This window comes from Saccopteryx leptura, chromosome 2, assembly GCF_036850995.1.
Source record: "Saccopteryx leptura isolate mSacLep1 chromosome 2, mSacLep1_pri_phased_curated, whole genome shotgun sequence".
NCBI lineage: Eukaryota > Metazoa > Chordata > Mammalia > Chiroptera > Emballonuridae > Saccopteryx > Saccopteryx leptura.
Window position 1 is genome coordinate 330,242,399 of NC_089504.1, and position 19,457 is coordinate 330,261,855.

The 19,457-nt window shown below is 51.5% G+C and overlaps 1 protein-coding gene across 3 annotated transcripts in view; it reads right to left on the bottom strand.

Annotated features, from left to right (window-relative positions):
- Positions 1 to 19,457, bottom strand: part of SPNS3 (SPNS lysolipid transporter 3, sphingosine-1-phosphate (putative)) — a 50,877-nt gene that overhangs the window by 22,456 nt on the left and 8,964 nt on the right. For all 3 annotated transcript variants that reach the window (XM_066363403.1, XM_066363402.1, XM_066363401.1), the window contains exons 3-8: positions 18,368 to 18,504; positions 17,688 to 17,839; positions 16,891 to 16,957; positions 16,061 to 16,209; positions 15,097 to 15,249; positions 8,084 to 8,273 (exon numbers count right to left, since the gene is read on the bottom strand). In XM_066363403.1, coding sequence (XP_066219500.1) covers positions 8,084 to 8,273; positions 15,097 to 15,249; positions 16,061 to 16,209; positions 16,891 to 16,957; positions 17,688 to 17,839; positions 18,368 to 18,504 — 848 coding nt within the window. The remainder of the gene's footprint in view (positions 1 to 8,083; positions 8,274 to 15,096; positions 15,250 to 16,060; positions 16,210 to 16,890; positions 16,958 to 17,687; positions 17,840 to 18,367; positions 18,505 to 19,457) is intronic.

The window sequence follows — 19,457 nt, forward strand, 5'->3', positions numbered from 1 at the left end:
CATTCTTTTTTTTTTTTTTTTTTTACAGAGGCAGAGATAGACAGGGACAGACAGACAGGAACGGAGAGAGATGAGAAGCATCAATCATCAGTTTCTCGTTGCGCGTTGCGACTTCTTAGTTGTTCATTGATTGCTTTCTCATATGTGCCTTGACCACGGGCCTTCAGCAGACCGAGTAACCCCCTGCTGGAGCCAGCAACCTTGGGTCCAAGCTGGTGAGCTCTTAGCTCAAGCCAGATGAGCCTGCGCTCAAGCTGGCGACCTCGGGGTCTCGAACCTGGGTCCTTCCGCATCCCAGTCTGACGCTCTATCCACTGCGCCACCACCTGGTCAGGCTTGTCAACTCATTCTATGCAGCCATTACCAAGCAATCTACAGGCCAGTATTCTTTTTTCTTTTCTTTTCTTTTTTCATTTTTCCGAAGCTGGAAACGGGGAGGCAGTCAGACAGACTCCCGCATGCGCCCGACCGGGATCCACCCGGCATGCCCACCAGGGGGCGAGCTCTGCCCCTCTGGAGCGTTGCTCTATTGCACCCAGAGCCATTCTAGCACCTGAGGCAGAGGCCACAGAGGCGTCCCCAGCGCCCGGGCCATCCTTTCCTCCAATGGAGCCTCGGCTGCAGGAGGGGAAGAGAGAGACAGAGAGGAAGGAGAGGGGGAGGGGTGGAGAAGCAGATGGGCGCTTCTCCTGTGTGCCCTGGCTGGGAATCGAACCTGGGACTCCTGCACGCCAGGCCGACGCTCTACCGCTGAGCCAACCGGCCAGGGCCCAGGCCAGTATTCTTAATGAATATAGATGCAAAAATCCTCCACAAAATAGTAGCAAGCCAAATTCAGCATCATATGAAATGATTCATGCAGTTATCTCTCAGTGTCAGAGGGGGGTTGGTTCCAGGGCCCCAACAGATACTAGAATCCATGGATGGCCTGACCTGGTGGTGGCGCAGTGGATAGAGCGTCAGACTGGGATGCGGAAGGACCCAGGTTCGAGACCCCAAGGTCACCAGCTTCAGTGCAGGCTCATCTGGTTTGAGCGAGGCTCACGAGCTTGGACCCAAGGTCCCTGGCTCCAGCAAGGGGTTGCTCGGTCTGCTGAAGGCCCGCGGTCAAGGCACATGTGAGAAAGCAATCAATGAACAACTAAGGTGTTGCAACGCGCAATGAAAAACTAATGATTGATGCTTCTCATCTCTCTCCATTCCTGTCTGTCCCTATCTATCCCTCTCTCTGACTCTCTCTCTGTCCCTGTAAAAAAAAAACAAAAAAAAAACTAACTAATGATTGATGCTTCTCATCTCTCTGTTACTGTCTGTCTGTCCCTGTCTATCCCTCTCTCTTACTCACTCTCTGTCTCTGTAAAAATAAATAAATAAATAAATAAATAAATAGAATCCATGGATGCTCAGATTTCTTATTTTAAAAATAGTGTAGCGTTTGGATACAGGCTACACACATCCTCCTGTACACTTTAAGTCATCTCTAGATTACTTATAATACCTAATACAATAGAAATGCTATGTAAATAATTGTTATAGTATATTGTTTAAGGAATATTGACAAGGGGAAGAAAAGGTCTGTACATATTCAGTACAGGCACAATCATTGCAGGCCTAACTACATAGTACATGTGAGCAACAACAAAACTTTTTATTTCCAAGTATTTTCTATTTGAGATTGGTTGAATTCATGAATGTGGAACCCAAAGATATGGAGGGCCAACTGTATACCATGGCCAAGAGAGAATTTATCCCAGGAATGCAAGGTTGGTTAAACACAAATATCAGTCAATGTAATACACCATATTGATAAAATAAAGAACACACCACATGATCATCTCAATAGATGCAGAAGGCATAAGCCATATCCCTCACTCCTTAACTCAGAACCCTTTTTCGTTCCCAGTAAAAGCCGATCTCACGTGATGCCCACAGGGTCTATGTGATCCAGCCCCCATCACCTGTTGTCTGCAGAGGACCTGTTTGTCCTCTTCTCTGTCTCTCCCTTCACTCTCTCCACACTAGCCACAGTGTTCTTGCTGTTCTTCAAACCACCAGGTACACTCCTGCTTCAGGGTCTTTGTAGTTATTGTTCTCTCTGCCTAAAAAATTGTCCCCCTAAATAGCCACATAATTCATTCCTTCACCTCCTACAGGTCTTTACTCAACAACCACCTTCTCTGTGAGGTCTCTCTGGTTACAGTACATAAAATTGAAGCTCTCTCCTGCAACCCCACACTCTCCCTATCTCCCTTCCCCACTCTATTTATTCTAAGCATTTATGATCATCTGAAATACTATGAACTTTACTTATTTATCTTGCCTGTTGTCTATTTCCCCTACTTAGAATGTAAGCACCCTAAGGGCAGAGATGTTTTAGTCTATTTTATCCATTGCTAATATCCATAGCATTTCAACTAGCATGCTACTTTATAGGCATTCAATAAATATTTATTGGATAAATAAATGAATGCAAATAGCTAGTCACTCAACCATTTACTCAGCAAGCAGTAATTACCCCTACCCACCCCAAGTGCCTGACATTTTGCTTCAGGTTGGAGTGCTGAGAAAGATCAGAACCAACCTAGGACCTGCTGGGAGAGGGGTCAAAGTATAAATAACCATGAACCAAGGAAGACAAAGCTGAGGAGCATCGAGGATGGAGAGAGAGTCAGGCCCACCAATCAGGGAAGGCTCCACGGAGAGATGGTGCTCAGGCCTGCTGCTGAAGGCCCAGAAGGACTCAGGCATATGGAGAAGGAGTAGGGGTAGAGGGAGGCCCCAGATGTGGGAAGCATGGGGCGTGTCCTGGGAATTGAGAGGGGACCTGCATGGCAGGACTGAATGAGGATAAGACTACTAAGATTGTCAGAACTATTTGTGAGGGGCTTTGAACTCTAGGATGAAGAGTTTGACATGGTCCCAGAGGCACCGGGGAGCCATGCAAGGCTTTGGAGCAGGGAAGGTCCATGGAGTCACTCTGGCAGTGTGGGAAGCACCGATTGTCATGGGTGAGCAGGAAGGCAAGGAAACCAGGAAGATGGCTCCCAGAACATTCTTGGAGAGAGAGTGAGGCATGAGCCAGGAAAGAACAGAGGGGACTGAGAGAAGACAGTAGGTTGGAGGTATTAAGGGTTTTATGATCATGTTGGGGGGAAGGAGCCGGAGCCGTAATCTCAAGTCTAAGCATTCAGATGGCCTTCCGAGGTACAGACTGAGCTATAGAGGCGGGGGTCCGTCAGGAGGTCCAGCAGAAGCTGTCCACTTCTGCAAGGCTGGAGACCTGGCCACGGGGGAGCAGCACAGCTGGGCACCATGCCAGGGCCAAACACAAGCCACGGGGAGAAGCAGCTTCCCAGCGCTGGAAGACTGATGCCTCCTGACCCCGCCTGCCTTCCTGCCCTCAGCCCCTCACCTCCAGTACAGGCCTCGAGAACAGTGTCTCCAGCTGGCGCCGTCAGCCAAGATGCAATGTCACTTCTAGATGAGCCATCCAGCTCTGGAAATGTGCCAGACAGTGGGGGGGGGGGGACAGCTGTGTCCCCAACGTACCGCCAAGGAACTGCCTCCCAGAGCCAACCAAGACAGTGGCAGAAGCAGAGCTGGCAGGGGGTCTGCAGCCCCAGCTGATGCAGAGACAGGCCTTTGATGGGGCCTCCATCTGCCTGGGCCTCAGCCTGCCTGCAAGGGCAGGCCCATTCGGTTCCCACTGGCTGGAGATGATGGTCCCAGTCACTCGTCTGCTCCTTTGGCCGATAAACAGTAAGGCATCTATTGGCGCTTAGTGTACGCCGGCCGTTTCTCTCCCACATGGGTGACAAAGGTCAGTGGAGCGTGTAGGACACAGACTTTATAGTTTGCAGGGCTGAGTTTGAATTTTGTCTGTTCTGCTATTTGTGTTGCTGTTTCTGGGCCTCAGTGTTCCAATCTATTAAGTGGGCATGAGAAAAACCCTTCTCCACGAGGGTGTGATAGAGACGAGATAAGAGCAGAGAGAGGTAGGAAGGAATGCTAACAGGACTTGTCTGCTCTCCAGGAATTGCAGCAGAAACCCAACCAAGGCTGAAGGCTCAAGGTCTGGCACTACACCTAAGAGAGGTGCCAGACACACCTTCAGGGCTCAGAGAGAGAAACAGAACTGTCCTGTGTGGCCCCCCAGCTTGTATAGGAGGCTGGAGACTCGAACTGGGGAGGGTACATTTGAAGCGTGATTGGTTGGAGCATCATGCTGATATGCAAAAGATGCAGTTTCAATCCTTGGTCACGGCACATACTGAAACAGATCAATATTTCTCTTTCTCTCTCTTTCTCTCTTCCCCTCTCTCTCTAAAATCAATAAATAATTTTTTTTATTTATTCATTTTTAGAGAGGAGAGAGAGAGGGAGAGAGAGAAACAGAGAGAGAGAAGGGGGGAGGAGCTGGAAGCATCAACTCCCATATGTGCCTTGACCAGGCAAGCCCAGGGTTTCGAACCGGCGACCTCAGCATTTCCAGGTCGACGCTTTATCCACTGCGCCACCACAGGTCAATAAATAATTTTTTTTTTTTTTTGTATTTTTCTGAAGCTGGAAACGGGGAGAGACAGTCAGACAGACTCCCGCATGCGCCCAACCGGGATCCACCCGGCACGCCCACCAGGGGCAACGCTTTGCCCACCAGGGGGCGATGCTCTGCCCCTCCGGGGTGTCGCTCTGCCGCGACCAGAGCCACTCTAGTGCCTGGGGCAGAGGCCAAGGAGCCATCCCCAGCGCCCGGGCCATCTCTGCTCCAATGGAGCCTCGGCTGCGGGAGGGGAAGAGAGAGACAGAGAGGAAGTGGGGGGGGTGGAAAAGCAAATGGTGCTTCTCCTATGTGCCCTGGCCGGGAATCGAACACGGGTCCCCCGCACGCCAGGCCGACGTTCTACCGCTGAGCCAACCGGCCAGGGCCGGTCAATAAATAATTTTTTTAAAAAGAATGAGGAAGCTGAATGAGGGGCCTTGAGCAACTCACCCACAGACAGGGCAGTACCTGCCAGTAAGGGACTGGCCTTTCTCCCTGCCTGGACACCAGTGAAATGCTGATCGTCCTGCACCAGGAATACCGGAGGGGCATCCACAGAGGGCACCCATGGGGAATCTGGAAGCATGTCACCTGGCTTTGGGAAAACATGGTTCCCGGGGCACCCTGGCCAGGTAGCTTAGTTGTTAAGAGTATAGACCTGATATGCTAAGGTTGCAGGTTCAATCCCCAGTCAGAGCACATACAAGAATCAACCAATGGGCCCTGGACAGGTTGCTCAGTGGATAAAGTGTCAACCAAGCACGCCAGAGGTTGCAGGTTCGACCCCTCAGTCAGGGCACAGCCAGAAGCAATCAGTGAGTGCGCAACTAAATGAACAACTAAGTGAAACGAGCTAATGCTCCTCTCTCTCTATCTCTGTCTCTCTCTCTGCCCTCTTTCTCCCCTTCCTCTGTCCTTTTCTCTCTCTCTCAAATCAATGTAAAAAATTAACCAAACAAAAACCAACAACGAATGCATAAATAAGTGGAACAACAAATCGATGTTTCTCTCTCTCCCTATTTCTCTCTCTAAAATCAATTAATAGGCCCTGGCCGGTTGGCTCAGCGGTAGAGCGTCGGCCTAGCGTGCGGAGGACCCGGGTTCGATTCCCGGCCAGGGCACATGGGAGAAGCGCCCATTTGCTTCTCCACCCCTCTGCCGCGCTTTCCTCTCTGTCTCTCTCTTCCCCTCCCGCAGCCAAGGCTCCATTGGAGCAGAGATGGCCCGGGCGCTGGGCATGGCTCTGTGGCCTCTGCCTCAGGCGCTAGAGTGGCTCTGGTCGCAATATGGCGATGCCCAGGATGGGCAGAGCATCACCCCCTGGGGGGCAGAGCACCGCCCCTGGTGGGCGTGCCGGGTGGATCCCGGTCGGGTGCATGCGGGAGTCTGTCTGTGACTGTCTCTCCCTGTTTCCAGCTTCAGAAAAATAAAAAAAAATAAAAATAAAAAAAAAAATAAAATAAAATAAAATCAATTAATATATATATATATAGCGAGCCCTCGCAATCATAGACCCCACCCTGGCCCCAAGAAAAGCAGAACTCCAGGCCAGTTTCTAAAAAAACAAAAGGACTCTGTTTCCTGCCTGACCAGGCGGTGGTGCAATGGATAGAGCGTCAGACTGGGATGCAGAGGACCCGGGTTCGAGACCCCGAGGTCGCCAGCTTGAGTGCGGGCTCATCTGGTTTGAGGAAAAGCCCACCAGCTTGAACCCAAGGTCGCTGGCTCCAGCAAGGGGTTACTCGGTCTGCTGAAGGCCCACGGTCAAGGCACATATGAGAAAGCAATCAATGAACAACTAAGGTGTTGCAACGCGCAATGAAAAACTAATGATTGATGCTTCTCATCTCTCCGTTCCTGTCTGTCTGTCCCTGTCTATCCCTCTCTCTGACTCACTCTCTGTCTCTGTAAAAAAAAAAAAAAAAAAGGACTCTGTTTCCTAAGGGGAGGCTGAGGGCAGGAGTGCCAGAGGAAGCAGCCTGTAGTGTCGGAGTGAGGAGAGAGGGCAGGGTGGAGGCAGCTCCTGGGTTCATCCAGAGAGTTAAGCGAACACTAGAGAGGAGACAGACTGGAAGGTCATCCTGCCCAGGGACACAGAGTCTAGCAGGAAGGGCTGGAAGGGCAACACCTGAAGAGGAGCACAGGAGAAGATGGGAGAGGACAGAGGTGATTGTGTCGTCTGCAACAAGGAACTGAAAATGCTAAAGCCAGGGCCAGGGGTCTAAAGCCCACAAAAGTGCCCCAAGAAAGGAGTCAGCCCACATCTGGGCATCGGCCACATTCACTTGGAGGGCACTGACAGCAAAAACAACTCTGGACACAAACAACTCCCGTTTCCCGTCATCCTTCCTGACCTGCCCAACCATGGGCGGGTCAGGACTTTGGAGAAGGGGCGGTGTCAGGCACGAGGGACAGAGCTGGAGCAAGAACAGAACTGACTAGAGCGCCCCTTTCCCCCTCTCCCCAGTGCAATTTTCTGGGCCTGGATAGAAGCTTTATTGGGAAGTAGAACCAAAGTTTTGACTTAAATGGGACTGGCTTTTTAGTCCATGAGTGTGACTGGGATCTGGTCCCTGGCGGGAGACTCACCCAAACTGGCAGGAGAACATCAAAGCTGTGATTGATTTGATTTCTAAGTCCAGTTTGCTCAGTGAACCCTGCACACACGTGCAGGGGCATCAGTGCCCACAGTGGTGTGTCCCCAGGGCCTTGGGGCCAGGTAAGGGCAGGGGAGGGGAGCTCAAGTCTGTCTGATTGAAGCGAGGCTGGAGCCAAATTCCCAGAATCAGTGGCCCTTTCCCATTGGGTGGGACAGCCAGGGCTGGGGCTTTGGGGAGGTAGGGACACTGCTGCACATATGTATGTGTGTATGCGGATACAGCCCCGCCCTTACGTCACAGTGCTTGTTGAGACCCAAACATGCACTGAGCCCAAGTGGGAACAGTGAATTCAGACACGGAGAGTAGTGTGGAAAGGCTTTTGAAGGAGGTGGTTTCTGAGTTGGGTCTTGCAGAAGGAGAAGGGTTTCAGGATGCCCAGAGGAGATGGTGCCCCTGGCAGAGGGAACGGACACAAGCAAAGGCTGGGAGGAGAAAGCACCTGTCACTGGTACAGTCAGACTGCGAGGCACATGAAGAGACATGTGGGACATGGATCTGGAAGATGCTATATTATCACAATGGTCACCTTTAAAGCAGTGTCTGCACTGGCTATGGCCAACCTTTCCTCATCTGTAACCTGGAAAGAATCACCTTATTCCTTCATGTCCTAGGGATAAGTGAGTCTTATTATCTCCAGTCAAAGTATTAACCAGGAGCTCAGAGCTGGAAAGTCTTAGGCTCAAATCTCAGTTCTTCCCCTTCCTATATGTATGACTCTTGGTCAACCTCAGATAACTCATCTGTAAAATGGGGGTAACAAGCTCCAACTGGAAGAACTGATACACATGATGTACATAAAGAACTGACACAGTATAAGTCTACATAAGGCAGGAATTTTCTACCCAACCCATCCCACCCCCACCTCCAATGGGCCCTCACTTACGTAAGAGGCCAGCAGAGTGGTCGGAGCCAGAATGAGAGCCAGGTAGAGGCAGGGGGCTGCAGCAAGCAGGCTAGAGGCACAGATGAGGGGCTCAGCCCGCGGGTTGACTTTCTTGTATCTCCGTGAAGCCTCTGCTCCCAGAAAAACCCCAATGATCCCAGTCACAACGGTCACTGTCCCAAAAATCAGGCTGATGGGAAAGAACAGAGAGGGGTTGGTCAGCAGGTGGGGTCAGAATAGGGATTGATAGCCCCTGTGCATGATCCAGCCACCCAAAAGGAATGCGGCTGTGGGCCCTTTCCCCTCCCTCCTAACCGGCGCTCCTAGGACCGAGGTCACTGGGAGCCCGATCAGGGACCCACGTACTCTCCCCTCATTTCCTTTCCTGCCTCATCCTGGGCATGCCACTGGCCCATGTGGTGATCTTCCCAGCACCAGTTTCCAGCCTTCCTCAACTCCAGTAACCTGCTCCAAGCTCTCACCACCCAAAACTATCCCAGTCAGAAAACTCAATTCTACAGTCCCAGCGTGGCCCCAACCGCCTCACCTTCTAGCCCCCACTGCCAATGGGAATGGAAGCAAGTAAACATTTATTTTTTGATCGCCTATGATACACTAGGCCAGGGGTCCCCAAACTACGGCCCCGTGGGCCGCATGCGGCCCCCTGAGGCCATTTATCTGGCCCCCACCGCACTTCCGGAAGGGGCACCTCTTTCATTGGTGGTCAGTGAGAGGAGCACATTGACCATCTCATTAGCCAAAAGCAGGCCCATAGTTCCCATTGAAATACTGGTTTGTTTATTTTAATTTACTTGTTCTTTATTTTAAATATTGTATTTGTTCCTGTTTTGTTTTTTTACTTTATAATAAGATATGTGCAGTGTGCATAGGGATTTGTTCATAGTTTTTTTTATAGTCCGGCCCTCCAATGGTCTGAGGGACAGTGAACTGGCCCCCTGTGTAAAAAGTTTGGGGATCCCTGCACTAGGTCCTTATCCAGGCATTCGACACCCTCCCTCCTTGAATCCCATCTTCCGATCTCTGTCTTTGAACACTCTCAAACAGCCCCCTCCTAACTTTACCACCTTTTCCTCCTACTCCTGGACGTCCTGCAACTCCACCTGGCCTCTCTTGCACCTTCCTCCTGTGGAAACCTGTCCCTTCAATACAATTTCAGTACAGGTCCCCAGAAGGTGCTCTCTAGAACACAGATCTGACTGCCCCTGCCCATTCCCAGCCTAAAGTTCTCCACCGGATCTCAAACATCTACCAGATTTGGTGCCCACTGGTGGCATACATGGCCCTTTATGATCTGACCCTGCCTGACCTCAACCCCAACCTCCAGCTCCAAACTAGTTATTATCCTCACTTCATTCTTTTACGCCTCCATCTGGACACTTTTCACTAGTTTTTCCACCTACTGAATGAACTCTTATTCATCCTTCAAGACCCATCACAATTATCTCCTTTTTGGAGATGCCTTCCCCTGGCCCTTTGCTAATTCCTTCACTCCCTTCCGTTCCCATAGCACTTTCTGTTTCTCTGTCATCAAGATTATTACTTATTAGCTGTGAATTACTGGAGAACAGAGAACAGATTTGTTTTACTTTCTTGACTCTACGCTGGGAGGATAGAGCCTAGACTACAAGAGATATATTTATATATTGAGCAAATGAGCTCATTGAGACTTTCCAGAATTCCCAGGTGGACAGATGGGGAAGGTTAGTCTGAGAAAAGAAGGTTAAGGTCAAGATTACCCAGCTAAGCCTGACCTGTGGTGGCACAGTAGATAAAGTGTCGATCTGGAATGCTGAGGTTGCTGGTTTGAGATCCTATGGTTGCCTGGTCAAGGCACATATGGGAGTTGATGCTTCTTGGCCCTCCCCTGCCTCTCTCTCTCTCTCTCTCTCTCTCCCCTCCCTGCTCCCGCCTCTCTAAAATGAATAAATAAAAATTTTTAAAAAGAAATAAAAAGATTACCCAGCTAATAGTGACAGAGGCAGGATTTGAATATATATTTTCATCTCCTAGTCATCCTGCTCTCCCAAGCCTCTTATTAAAAGGACTAACCAACGTGAACTCTTGAAAACACAAATGTAACCTTTCCAGCCCCTCAGTGGCTCCCTGTTGTCCTCAGGGCAAGCTCATGGTCAGCGCTGCAGGACTGGTCCCTGAAGACCTGTGGAACCTCCCTCTCTTCTCCCTCTCTCACTCTGCGAATGACTGGGAATTCTCTAAACTCACCCTACACTTTCGAGCTTCCCTGCCTTGGCCCACACTCTTCTCTTGGCCTCAAGTACCATTACCCACCTTCCACCCATGTACCTTCTCTGCCTGGCCAGTATTCCCTCCCAAACCCAAACATTCGCCCATGTGCATAAAACAGCCAGGCGCCCTGATATGTATTACCTTCGTGGTGGCTCCCACCAAAATTAAGAACGTGACAGATGCAACACTCTGGCTACTGACAAATCGAGTGTCACAAAAAATACCTCTTCTCTAAACAACTTCTGTAAAATGTTTATTCAATTAGCTGAGGACTATGGGTTTGTCCTTCTGCCCCACCTCATTGGTTTATAGGAGAGAGCATAGAGCCCAGAAAGGGCAGGAATCTGCCTGAGGTCACACAGCCAGCCCCTCATAGCAGAGCCAGGGCCTCCTGGCCCTCTGCCTACTGAAGCATGTGGGTCCTTAGGCAGCTTAGAGGTACTCATTGAACCTTCCCACTCTTCCAAGCTGGGTAAAGCTCTGGCTCAGCCCAGTCAAGTGACCCTGAATCCCAGATGAATGTTATCTGCATCTGAGTCCTGCTCTGAGCCGGCCTTAGCAAATTCTCAAGACCTTGTGAGACTTAGGCAGTGTAAACAGGGGAGACCTGTGCGCAGAAGGTGTGCCTGTAGGACACACCCAGCCATCAGGCTCCTCTACTTCACAAGGCCTTTGCAGAATCAGACTCTCAGAGCCAAGAGTAGGGGTCTTTTTTTTTCTTTTTTACAGAGACAGAGAGAGAGTTAGAGAGAGGGACAGATAGGGACAGACAAGAACAGAGAGAGATGAGAAGCATCAATCATCAGTTTTTTGTTGTGGCACTTTAGTTGTTCATTGATTGTTTTCTCATATGTGCCTTGACCATAGGGCTACAGCAGACCGAGTAACCCCTTGCTCAAGCCAGCAACCTTGGGTCCAAGCTGGTGAGCTTTGCTCAAACCAGATGAGCCCGCAAGCAAGCTGGCAACCTCGGGGTCTCGAACCTGGGTCCTTCGCATCCCAGTCCAACGCTCTATCCACTGCACCACCGCCTGGTCAGGCGAGTAGGAGTGCAAGTTCTATGCTGGTTCTCTGCACAGTGGTCCTGGCAAATAGCTGTCCAACTTCTACTTGCCTACTCTCAGAGGTGGTAAGCTCACTACCCCCATGTAGCCCCTTCTATCTGGCGAGCTCTTAGGATTGGAAGTTTTTCTTCTATCTATGCTAGAATCCTGTGTCCTGCAACTTTTTGCCCTCACCCCACCTTCACCCTGAGGCTTATCCTCACCACAGAGGGTATATTAATAGCTGGGGTCTGTGCAGAACCTCAGTACTGGGACCTTCTATTCACTGTGTGCTAAGCTGAATAATGGTCCCCCAGGTGTCTACGTCCTAATCTCTGGAACCTGTGAATGTTACCTCATATGACAAAATATGATTACACTAAGGACCTTGAAATGGAGAGATTATCCTTCATTATTTAGTGGGCCCTAAATCTACCCACAAGTGTCCTTATAAATAGGAAGCAGAGGCCCTGGCTGGATAGCTTGGTTAGTTAGAACATCATCCTGATACGCAAAGGTTGCAGGTTCGATCCCCCATCAAGACACATACAGTAACAGATTAATGTTTCTCTCTCTCTCTCTAAAATCAATAAATAAGTTTAGGAAAAAAATGGAAGCAGTGGGAGATTTGAGACAGAAAAGAAAAAGCCATTTGTCTGTGGATGTAGAACCTGGATTGATGCAGCCACAGGCCAAGGAATGCCAGCAGCCACCAGAAGTTGGAAGAGGCAAGAAAAGTGTCTCCCGGCCCTGGCTGGTTGGCTCGGTGGTAGAGCGTCGGCCTGGTGTGCGGGGGGGACCCGGGTTCGATTCCTGGCCAGGGCACACAGGAGAAGTGCCCATCTGCTTCTCCACCCCTCCCCCTCTCCTTCCTCTCTGTCTCTCTTCCCCACCCACAGCCAAGGCTCCATTGGAACAAAGATGGCCCGGGCACTGAGGATGGCTCTGTGGCCTCTGCCTCAAGAGCTAGGATGGCTCTGGATGCAACAGAGCGACGCCCCAGATGGGCAGAGCGTTGCCCTTGGTGGGCATGCCAGGTGGATCCCAGTTGGGCGCATGCAGGAGTCTGTCTGACTGCCTCCCTGTTTCCAGCTTCAGAAAAATGCAAAAAAAACCCAAAAACAAAAAACAAAAGAAAAGTGTCTCCTATAGAGCCTCCCAAGAGAGTGTGCCCTGCTGAACTTGATTTTGGCCCAGTGAAACCATTTTGGACTTCTCAGAAAATTAATTTCTGGGTTTTTTTAATTGCCTTTTTAAAAAAATTATTGATTTGAGAGAGAGAAAGAAAGAATGAAAGAAAGAAAGAAAGAAAGAAAGAAAGAAAGAAAGAAAGAAGATAGGAAGAAGAAAAAGAAAGAAAGAAAGAAAGAAAGAAAGAAAGAAAGAAAGAAAGAAAGAAAGAAAGAAGATAGAAAGAAGAAAGAAAGAAAGAAAGAAAGAAAGAAAGAAAGAAAGAAAGAAAGAAAGAAAGAAAGAAAGAAAGAAAGAAAGAAAGAAGCCCACCTTGGTTTCTGATTTTGGGGTCAGCTGAGAACGGGGGAATTGAGCTGCCCAGGGGAAACACAGCCAGTTAATGCCTCAGGTGGAATTGAGCCTTACTTTTACCCCACTTTTTCAAGCTGCTGTGGGGGTTTTTAGGACTCAGTCTTTGCCTCCAGAGAGATAACACTCTAGCTGTGACACCAAGACCAGCATGGCAGTCTCATCTGAATCATTCCCTCATTCACAGTGAGCACCCACGTGTGTGTGCCAGGAAGCTGCTTCCAGCTAAGTGGAGAGGTGTTAAAATCAATTAATAGGAACAGGCAGTCTCCAGAGGCAATAGGATATGATGCCTAAAATCACCAACTTTGGCATCAGATGGGTTTGAATCCTGGCTCTACTACTTGTTAGCTTTGTGGCCTTGGACAAGTCACTTAACCTCTCCTCATTTGTAATATAGGAATAATAACAGTTAATTATTATAAAACCTCAGAGGGTTTTTCATGTAGAATGCATAGGTCAGGACCTAAAGTAAAGTTAAAGCTTAAAAAGTAACAATGAGCCTAACCTGTGGTGTCGCAGTGGATAAAGCATCGACCTGGAATGCTGAGGTTGCTGGTTCAAGGCCCCAGGCTTGCCTGGTCAAGGCACATATGTGAGTTGATACTCCTGCTCCTCCCTCTGTTCTCTCTATCTCTTTCCTCTTTCTCTCTCTCTCTCTCTCTCCAATAAAAATGAATAAATAAAATCTAAAAAAAAAAAGTAACAATTAGGCCCTGGCCAGTTGGCTCAGCGGTAGAATGTCAGCTCAGCATGTGGAAGTCCTGGGTTCAATTCCTGGTCAGGGCACACAAGAAAAGCAACCATCTGCTTCTCTAACCCATCCTCCTTCCCCTTCTCTCTCTCTCTTTCTTTCTCTCTCTCTTCTCCTCCCATAGCCATAGCTTATTTTAGCAAGTTGGCTCCAGGAGCTGAAGATAGCATCATGGCCTTGCCTCAGGCACTAAAATTGCTCACTTGCCGAACAACGGCCCTAGACGGGCAGAGCATCTCCCATTGCCAGGTGGGTCCCGGTCAGGGCGCATGCAGGAGTCTGTTTCTCTGCCTCCTGCCTCTCACATAAAATAATAATAATAAAGTAACAATTAAAAAAAGGAAGGGAGCTGGGAGCTATGGGAAGAAGGCATAGCTTGGGCAAAGGTGCAAACAAGTGAGAGGACATAGGTCATTCTAGAAATTACATGAAGCTCTCTCTCTGGTCATCTGGGAATGAGGAGGAGGCTGGGGAGAAGGAGAGAGATGAGCTTCTGGCAGAGAACTGGCGTCAATGAATCTCCAGGAATTGTGGAGCTGCAGGGAAGAGGGGCAGAGCTTGGTGCTATGGGGACTCACAACAGCCCATGAGGCAGTCAGAGGGAAGGAGGGCACCACAGGAGACTGAAAAGCATCAGCTGGAGAGGAGGGGGAAACTAGGATTAGGGGTTTCAAGGAGGAGAAAATAAGAGAGGACTGAGATGTGCCCTCTCAGTCAGGTCAGTGAGTCCTCAGAGAACGGGGCAAGGGGGGCAGGGAGTGGGGAGGACATCCCTTGAGAGCAGAGAACCTGCCTTCTGGGTGGCTTTTGCCCTCCACCTCCCCACCCATCCAGCAGCTTTCCTGGATTCTCAGTGCTTCAAATGCGGTAGAGAACAAACAAATGTATGAGTGAAATCTCTAAGCCAGTTAAGTAATGAGGCCTCACAGTACCTCAGATTGCCATCTGTAAAATGGGAGGAACTCACACTATGGGTCTCTTTGAAAGAAAGTTGCTTAAGTGTCCCATCATTCTCACCCCCATTCCAAATGCTTTCTGGACCTCCACAGCAGTCCAAGAGTGGGAAAACAGGGACGGGGCCCAGACAAGACAAGGGAGCTGCTCTGCACACCCAGGGCAGCAGGGGAAACAGGGACAGGGCTCAGACAAGACAAGGGAGCTGCTCTGCACACCCAGGGCAGCAGGGGCTGCTCTGCACACCCAGGGCAGCAGGGGCTGCTCTGCACACCCAGAGCAGCAGGGGCTCAGCCAGAGCCAGAGCCAGCCGGCTGCCCAGCTCTGGGGTCTTCACAGAGCACCATGTGCCCAGACAGATGGAGCTGGGGGGCTCAGAACCTCCGGAGACCTCCCCATCAAGAGCCCCCCTAACCTGGGCCAGGTGCCCAGGGCTCCCAGAGGCCCCTCACCTGTCCTTGCTGTCACATGGCTGCTGGAAGCAGGGAAGCTGCAGCCCATGCACCACACGGGCCTCGAACAGAAACTTGGGGGCCCAGAAGCCCAGCGCTCCAGTCACGAAGGCCATGGCTGTCACTCCAAGGGTCGACCACACAAAACTCCAGCTGCAAGAGAAATCGCCCTAGCTGAAGCTGGGTGAGGGCTGGGGCTGCAGGGGATGTCCGCTCCTGTTTCCTTCTCTTCTCCCATCTCTGGGCACTTATGTCATCTGGGCACTCAGGTGGGTTCCAGGCTCTGCATCCTTCCCAGCATGCCCTTACCACTGCACCTTTACTCATGTTCAGTCTTCCTCCGTCCTCCCTTTAAGACCAGCTCTCCCCATCCTGAAAGGACCACATCCAACACCTCATCCTCCAAGAAGCTGCCCCTGTGCCCCCACCTTCCTGAGTGCCCTCCGCTGCTCTCATGGCTCTGTAACAACCAGAGCTGGGTCCTGTCTGTGCCTCACATTCTGGTCAATCATGAGGCCTGGGGGTTGACTCCTGTCTACTTCCCCGACCATGCCTGGAACAGAGGATAGATGCCCTCCCACGAGGCTCAGAGAGGTAAGAGATTAACTGCCAGCATCCTCCCAGCAACCCCGAGAAGCAGGCAGGGCTGGAGAATCACGTCCATTGAATAAATGAGGGAAGTGAGGCTCCAAGTCCTAGGTCACTCAGGAATAAGGCAGTGGCAGAGCCAAGACTGGAACTCACGCTACCTCCCTCCTTTCCCTTTCCCTCCGTCCCAGCCCATATCTCTCACATGTGAGGGAGGGACACTTCAGTTGATGCATGGGAGCTCAGAGGGGGCTGTGAACATTGGACACATGGACAGTCACAGAGAGCTCCCTGGAGGCAGAGAGGGGGAGGTCAGGGATGCTGAGACAGACAGTGGGGTCTTTGGTGACAAGCAGGAAGGAGCAAGAACACTCACTTTCTTCCTAGGTATCTGACGTCCTCACACCAGCTGCTCCTCGGGCCCCCCATGGCCACCTCCCTCTGCTTCTCAGCGGCTCCCCGAGGTGGGTCTGGAACCAGCGTGATAAGCAGAATCAAGGCCACAGCTTCCAGGCAGGGCATGATCTAGGGACAGGAGGGCCCAGAAAGCTCAGTGCCACATGCTCCTATGGTCCAAAGATCCTAGGGTGACTGTTCTCTGTGGTCCCGGATTTTGGAGTGCTCTGTGCCCTGGGGAGGAGTGAGGGGGAAAGGCTCATTTCCTGGGTGCTGATTATACAGAGCCTGACAGTCCTGTCATCTGAGAGTACAGTCTCTCTGGGAGGAGGGTCCCCTTGGGAGTTGATTTAATACCTATCTGTCCAGCACAGGCACTATTCTAGTAAATCAATGAGCCTGACGTGGCTGAGAACTGGAGCTCTGACTACAGTGGCCCCGACTACTGCATACTGCTGCCCCCATAACTGCCCCTTTTCCCTCCATCTGCCACGCCAGTCTTCCTATCTCATCAATGCTCAAGAGTCCTAGCATTTACTCCCTCGCTTTACAAATGGGCAAAGTGAGACCCCTAAGAGGGAGGTGACTGCAGTGCACACAGCTAGCAAGCTGAGCAGCCAGGATGTGCACCCGGGGCCAGGACTTACACGGTGCACATTCCACAGGAGGCCCCACACGTCTGAGGCTGCTGACGGCTGACCACCCCCCGGGGCTCCGGGTACCGTGCCAAGTGTCTAAGGCCAATCGAAACTGGAAAGTCCCGGCTGGCCCAGGGGGGAAGCAAAGGGAAGAAAAGGAAGCTGGACTCACTCGCAGGGCCCAATGCCAGTTCCCAGTTAGCGTCTTCACAGCTGACCCCAGCACGTAGCCCAGACCACTGTCACGGAGGGGCAAGGAGAACGGGCAGTGAGGACAGAGAGGTGGCCCAAGACCCCAAGGCCAGCCTGCGCCAAGCTGCCCCCATCCCACTGGTTCTCTACAGCTCATAGCCCCTTCACTGGGAAAAGTGAGCCACGTAAGGCCCAGATGTCCACTGCCCTTGGTCAGGTCACTGGTGACCTCTGGCTCCTAGCCCATCCCTAGCACTGCTGTTCACTGTCCCCCCCTAGATGAGGACCTCCTCCCTTGCCCAAGGCCCAGCCCTGCCTGAGTCAGGTGATTTCAGGAAACGTGGGTCAGAGCTCAGGGGCCTAACTGTAAATCCCGCTTGTTCCTTCCGGCCAGCAGGCCGTGGGTTACACTGCCAGCCCTAACGCACTTCCCCGTCTCACGTCTCACCTCCCAGAGCCGGCCCCGCCCGGACCAGTGGGACTTCCAGGCTGCTCTCTCTCGGCTGCTCTCTCTCGCCCCTTCGGAAGTGTACCAGCATGGCAGGAGTACCTTTATTCTCTCTAATCCTCTCCACAGTCCACCAGTATTATTACCCCCATTTACAGATGAGGAACTGAGGCTCAGAGAGGGAAAGTGACCAAATGAGGAAGAGGTAGAGTTGGGATTTAAATCCCAGCCTTCCCGGTCTGATGTCTCTTCTCCCAGCCCAGCCCCTGTTCTGATTTCTTTGGGCCTCAGTTTACCACCTCAGGAAGTGGATCCAGGGTGATACAAACCTTCCAACAGGAATAAAGATGTAGAAGATGGCCAGTACCCGAGTCCGCTGGTCCCCCAGGAAGAGGTCACCCAGGATGGTGGGCGCAATGGTGGAGTAGCTGGCAGTGCCGGTGCCCACGACTCCCCGAGAGAGGAAGAAGAGCCAGGAATACTGAGCAAGCAGGCACAAGAACAGTGTGAGTTCCAGAAATCACCCACGGGCAACGGACTCAAGGGTTTGTCGGAGGGGCTGAGAGGGCACTTGGAGACACGTGCCTCCATGAGAGGAAGAGGGGATTGAGCTAGGGGCATCTCACTATCTTCCCAGCTCAAGTTCCCCAAGTCACACGGGTGCCCCCTGCTGGCGCCTGCAGCTGCCGCATGTCCCTAGCCCAGAGGAGCCCTTCTCCGGAGGATCGCCTTGGCTCACCAGACCAGCTCTCCCAGACAGTAGCTGTTAACCCCCATCCCCAGCACAGTAGGCAGAAATAAAGCCAAGGGCAGCGGGAAATGCAAGAGAAAAAGGCTCCTGTTAAGAAAGCCTAGCGGCTCCTCTTTCAGCCCTGGAAGGCATTCCCCATCTAGTCTGGAGCCTGGAGTGCAGCAGAAGTAGCCCCACCCAGCTCTGATGGGGCTGGGTCAGGGAGGAAGCCGGTGGGGTACGATCCTCTGGGGCCTGTGCCGGGGTGAGAGCACCTACCCGTGGGGAGATGAAGGAGCTGGAGAGGCCTGCTCCAGACCAGAGGAGGATCCCCAAACTCAGCGTGATTTTGCGGCTGTGTCGGTCGCCTAGGTAGCCAAACACCGGTGCAGATAGCAGCAGGCAGCCAGTGAAGACTGGAGGGGACAGGCAAAGGGCAGCATGCATCTCCCCACAGCGGTGGGTGGGCAGATGGGTCCAACAGGCCCACAGAAGGGCATCTTGGCAGTGGGTCAAAGTTGAGAGGAGAACATAAGAGGAACCCCCCAATCCCCTTCTAGCACATAGCTCATTGCCTAAAGTCAGGGATCTGGGCCCCAGGTCAAATCCCAACTAGGCTACTTGCTCATTGTGTGGCCTTGGGTTACTAACTTCACCTCTCTGATCATCACCCCAGCATTGGTGAAGGAAATAACTTTCACCCCCAACCTGCATGCCCCTCTGGGGCTGTGTAAAGATGAGGTAGACATGAACACAGAGAGCACGCGTGTTCAGTGCACACCAGTGCCCTAGCTTTACCAGAACTCCTGCCCTCTGTGAGTCTGATGCAAGACTGGTCTGACTTTGTTGTCACACCCTTGCTGAGGGTGAGGGTGGCAGAAGGGATGGGTGGTCTACCTGGCCCCTCTTGGAGCAAATGAGAATGGTTTAGAATGAGCACAGTGATTCCTGGAGGCTGCAAATGCGTTGGTTTTCCTAAGTAGGTAAAACATTCCCCTGACACTGTCGGTTATATTTATACCATTTTTTAAAGTAAACCCTTAAGATCTGGCGGCTGGATTAATGAACACATCTGCTCTCTGTGAAGACAAACTGCCACATTTTTGCATGACTCTACCATATGGATAAGTACCCTCACTGCTTCTGTTCCTTAAATAAATTGCCTCCACCCTCTGAGGAGGGCATGTCCGAATCTGCAGGTGACAAGAAGACCTGGACCGTCCCCACCAGTCCCACCATCCAGGAGCCTTAGGCTTTGGAGGGCCTCACCCACCACCTGGGTCTCCATTCATTGAGCAAACATGACTGACACTTCCTGAGCCCAAAGAGTGTCCAGATTCCTCTTGGTTAAAGTTCCAGCCCCTCCCAC